The sequence below is a fragment of the Idiotropiscis lumnitzeri genome, chromosome 1 (assembly GCF_059441095.1).
Source record: "Idiotropiscis lumnitzeri isolate Australia: NSW breed Sydney's pygmy pipehorse chromosome 1, RoL_Ilum_1.0, whole genome shotgun sequence".
NCBI classification, from domain to species: domain Eukaryota; kingdom Metazoa; phylum Chordata; class Actinopteri; order Syngnathiformes; family Syngnathidae; genus Idiotropiscis; species Idiotropiscis lumnitzeri.
This window is the reverse complement of record NC_142391.1, coordinates 42,142,388-42,147,387: the sequence shown is the minus strand read 5'-3', so window position 1 is coordinate 42,147,387 and position 5,000 is coordinate 42,142,388. Positions and strand designations below refer to the sequence as shown.

The following is a 5,000-nucleotide window of genomic DNA, read 5'->3' as shown; positions in this document are numbered from 1 at the left end:
AGGGAAATTATGGGTTTCACATTCATCATCAGAAATATAATCTGTTTTTAGTGAATTGCAGTAATACACACCTCAAAATCTTTAATAGCACCAGTCCACGTGCATCCTTCGTTGGGGCAAACAGCTTCCAAAGCCTCCACTTCTCTCCGGGCTGCATTGTCTGGAAAAGCCTGGAAGGAGGAGCAGGAAATCCTGTCCATTAGCAGGCTGGTGTGTGTTTTTGGTTACATTTTGAAAGGTTGAAAGCAACAGTTTATTAAGGATCATAATACATGACAAACTGTAAGGTGCCAACCATAAGCAGTAAGCAGCCACAGTTTTTGTTGTGTTGGCTCTTCATCAATGAAATTGTATTTAATAACAATTAAATAAAAAAATCTGCAGCACTGTTCATCACACTATCTTCTTACCATTCATCACTTCAGTTGTTAGTTCCCTATAATGGACACAGTTGAGAGTAAAACTTTACTTACACCTCCTTTTTTGAGAATCGAGGTGGGTTCCTCAAATAAATCTTCTTTGATGCAAGCGTTGCATTTCTCAGGTCCAGAGCTACATGACAACACATGATTATTCCACAAATACATGTTTAGTGTTTTTGTTAAACCATCTACAATGCGTCTCACTGAGGATACAGAACATGACATTGAGCTATATATATTATGATTGTTTGCCCTGGTTGTAATAAATCAGGTAATTGTGTCCACAAAATACATGGAAAAAAAAAATCGGACCTAGCCTTGACAATAGTCGCATAAAACAAATTTACGTTTACATATACTGTAAACAACGACAAACGTATTATACCTAGATAGACAAATCCCATAATACTTTGTGTTACAAGGTTATCACAGATTAAATGATTCCATGGGACACGTGAGGTGTGATGTAAAGTCATATTTTATACACTGTTTAGTAATTTGGTTTAGTTCGCTTTTGATAAAATGCTGATAATCAGCTGTTGGTTTACTTTTTATTGTTTCGTCAATAATGACGATACAGTCCTGCTCTATTACTCTTCATGCGGTATAGCTACAAACAAAAAAACACAATTTTATGAAACAAAGCAAATTTAAATAATCAGAAGCAGTACTTTTTTCTTCCGTAATTAGGACACCGTTAATACGTAATACAAACTTCACCAAAAATTGCTCTTTAAACGTTTGTCAGTTAATCTGTGAAGATACAAATAATGTACCGTAACACATTAGGAATATTTTACTTATCTTAAGATGGTTATCATAATAAAACGCGACACAAAAACGTAGTCAACGTGAATAGGCGGACACTGGAAATCCAAGCTGTCGTCTAAGTCTATGAAAGGGGATAAAATTATGATTAGGGCAATGTCTGTACGCCGTATGTCAGAGTATGTATTTGGAACGGGAACATTACAACTAATCCTGCATTCGTTGCCAGACAATATACACCGGAACGTTAAGATGATGCTTTAAGAAGGCTTGGTGACCAGCTGTAAGTTAACGTAAGACTGCAGCTAGCTCGTCGGCAACCATGACAACTATACCCACCTCACTATTTTGTTGAAACAGAACGAACAAAAGCGGTGACCACATTGCGCCTGTAACGGCCTTCGTAGGATTTTCAGACAGTAATTACACAAATGCTTGTCCTCGAGGTTGTTGGCCAAAATTTTCTTTGGGAAGCCTGGTTTGTTTCCTTCCAGGGAAGATGGTGGAGACGGCTCCTGTGCAGCCATTATTCCCCTTGAACAATATCGGGGTACTCGCTCTATGGGGTGTGTTCAAGAAAGCAAAGTAGCAAACGCAGCTAAAAGTGGCTTTTGAGATATAGCCCAATAACCACTCATTGCTACTTGACAACGGAAATAAATAGATGCCTCCATACGCAAAACCGCGCAATACCCAATATGACACTCGTAAAAATGAGATCCCGATTTCATGTGTTTAAAAGAACCAACCGAGGATGCTGTGTACACTGGTACAATATTTTATCCATCACTAGGGGGAGCAAGCACAACAGGAAAGCCAATAGCAGGAAACTGACTGGATTTTTTTAACTTTATTGAATTAATTAACAAACAAGACAACAATATCACATATTCAGTTTAAAAGATCAATCCAAGATTATATGGTATCAGGAAATCTGATTAATAGATACATTGTGATATCACTATTGAATAAAATAGTCCCGCGAAGATGGCTGGATGGATGTGGGTTGGGCCGACGAAAGACGTCATTGATATGTAAGCCCCGCCTTGAGTTGGAAGCCCCTGTTGACAATTCCAAATAAAGCATTGGTTTTCTAAACGCTTTCCAATCACCCAAATCTTGGTTGGTGGTGATTTTAATGTTTTTCTCCGTCCCGCTGTTGATAAATGAACGCCTGCTGTTAAAGATAACACCAGACTCTCATATTTCAAACTTTTTATGGAGAGATTTGATCTCATAGATACATGGAGATATAAATTCCCGGCCACTGTAACAAAATAATCATTTCTGGTCAATCTCCGGTGCCATTAATGAACAAAACCTAAATTTAACATTCTTCCATGTCCCTTAGAAGAAAATGAATCAGGTATCATGCAGAATAGATATTTCTCCAAAAACATTCTAGTTCAACTTGACTATTCTCACTATATTCCAGAGAATCTTCTTATGTTGTTCATACTTCACAGCATTTCACTTTCTTGAGCATTATTTTCTTCATCATTTGGAAGAGAAGTTTTATTATGGTTAGTTCTTTCATAATGCTATTCAAACAATGCAAACTGCTCAATTAAGTATTAATATATGTTATTCATCAAAGATGCCTCTCATTGCCCTTTCTCTTTTTGCTTGATACTCAACTCTAATGTTAAATTCAGTGGCCCACAAAGTATCTCTGTTGCTCAAAGGACTCTCAGTACACTGGTCAACACATTTTTACTATTTTTTAAAATCCTAGATTCATGCAGCATGTTCTCCCCGTGACTGCGTGGGTTTCCTCCGGGTACTCCACAGTTTCCTCCCACATTCCAGAAACATACATGGCAGGTCGATTGAACACTCTAAATTGCCCCGAGGTATGAGTGTGAGCACGGATGGTGTTTCGTCTCTTTGTGCCATGCAATTGGCTGGCAACCAGTTCAGGGTGTCCCCCGCCTACTGCCCGAAGATAGCTCGGATAGGCTAGCACCCCCCGCGATCCTAGTGAGGAGAAGCAGTACAGATAATGGATGGATGGATAGATTCATGCAAGTAAACTTTTGAAAAGGGATTTTTTTATGCTGATTCCAAATCAGCCCCCGATTTTTTTTTTCTCAAGCATATCAGCTTTTCATTATTGGAACGAATGGTAAAATCCATATTGCCTACATTTTTATGAGTCAAACTTAAAAACAAACAAAAAAATCTCAAAAATGATGAAGCGACGTGCAAGTAAAAAAGTAAAGACATTTTAAATCAGTGTACAAAATACTTTTAGGAATTCATAAAGCCGTCTCTGACTAAAATTTGCTGTGGACCAGTGTTATTAGTGAACTTGCAGACAATACAACCTTGTTTGAAAAAGATAGCACTCAAGTCCATACAGCTGTATAGCGTTATTAATGTACAGTATTTACAAAGGAGTCTGGTCTCCAACTGTTTATAAGTATGAACTATCAGCCATCCACGACTTTGCTGTTTATTCAATTTCCAATATCCCTACTAAGCAATCTGTTTCCTACATAATTTAGTCACAAATTAAAGGCAAATTACTAGGGAATAAACCCTTGATTAACGACATGTACTCAACGTGTGTTCGTTTCTATATTCAAGAAGGAAAATGTCAAATCAAGACTCAACAATTGATCAATTTTTGTTCCGATAGTTTCTTCAATTCTCTGGAGTTCAGGAAATACTCCAAGTCAGGTATCCAGACTACTTTTCTTATCCTCACGAGGACCTGCATCCAAGATGAATGCAGTCGGAAAATGGCGGCACTAAATCACAGCCCTCACATTTTTATACGAATCTCAAACACTAGACAGATTTTTTTTCGATCTTATGTAATGTCAGTTGAAATCGTTTTTCCCCATCTGGTCTGTGGCTTATCCCAAGGTCCCCATCTTCTGGCAACCTGCAATCTTATCAATATGGCGTGGGTGTGTGAGTGTGTATGTGTGTCCAGATCTCGAATTGTCCTGTTATGAGTGAGTGCCAGCCTTGTGGCAAATTTGTTATGTCTTTGGGTCACCTGTGTATGTGTCAGATATGCTTAACACCTGTAGCAAATATGAGCCTGTTAATGATTGACATTCTGTCACGTAAATGCTTAAGCTCATGCCACTAACATAATAGGATCTTTCAGTGTCAGTATTAAGATGAACATTAAAGGGGAAGTCAACCCCAAACTTTTCTTTAAAATAATGTTGTATGCACCCCCACTAATCTAAGCATGGCATTCTGATTAATGTTGCATTTGTGGAATATGAGTTAAGCAGTAAAATTCCCCAATTTTTATCCATCTTAGTGGCCAGACATTTTGCCCCATAGCTGTCAACTAAAAATGACATCACAGTTGCTCAGGGATCAGGTAACGACCAATCATGGCTCATTTTCAGAAAAGAGATAAGCTGTGAAAAAAATCCACCTGTTGCCGAACCTGACCCTTAATGCATAAATATTACGAAAAGTATTACCATATGGTTTATATTGTATTATATTATATTGTCATTACTAGTATAACCATTATTATTATTATTATTATTGTTATTATTATTATTATTAAAATGTTATGTGTTTGAGAAAATAATCAGGGCAATTGGCAATCAGTGCAAAATATTCACCTAGAAAAGTTTCAATCTTACATCTCTGATTTAAAAATGTAATAATTTGTAGACCAGCTAAATTCACTTACATTTTGATGATCCTTTTAAAATGCAAGATCGGTGTTCAAGAACAGCAGCACGTTGACATTTGCCATACATTCTCATTGGGCGCTTTGAAAAATGCCTCCTACCCACCTACTTACCCAGCAACTTTATGGAAGAACTTAAG

General features: G+C 37.4%; 1 protein-coding gene across 6 annotated transcripts in view; it reads right to left on the bottom strand.

Moving 5' to 3' along the window:
- LOC148344685 (TNF receptor-associated factor 2-like) overlaps positions 1 to 1,954 on the bottom strand; it is a 28,839-nt gene extending 26,885 nt beyond the window's left edge. For 4 of the 6 annotated variants that reach the window (XM_088301590.1, XM_088301591.1, XM_088301594.1 and 1 more), the window contains exons 1-3: positions 1,530 to 1,954; positions 474 to 552; positions 72 to 170 (exon numbers count right to left, since the gene is read on the bottom strand). In XM_088301590.1, coding sequence (XP_088157716.1) covers positions 72 to 170; positions 474 to 552; positions 1,530 to 1,717 — 366 coding nt within the window. In that variant the 5' untranslated portion in view covers positions 1,718 to 1,954. Of the gene's footprint in view, positions 1 to 71; positions 171 to 473; positions 1,315 to 1,395 lie in introns of all 6 variants that reach the window. The other 2 variants (XM_088301592.1, XM_088301593.1) reach the window with 2 other exon arrangements.
- Positions 1,955 to 5,000: the final 3,046 nt, after the last annotated feature.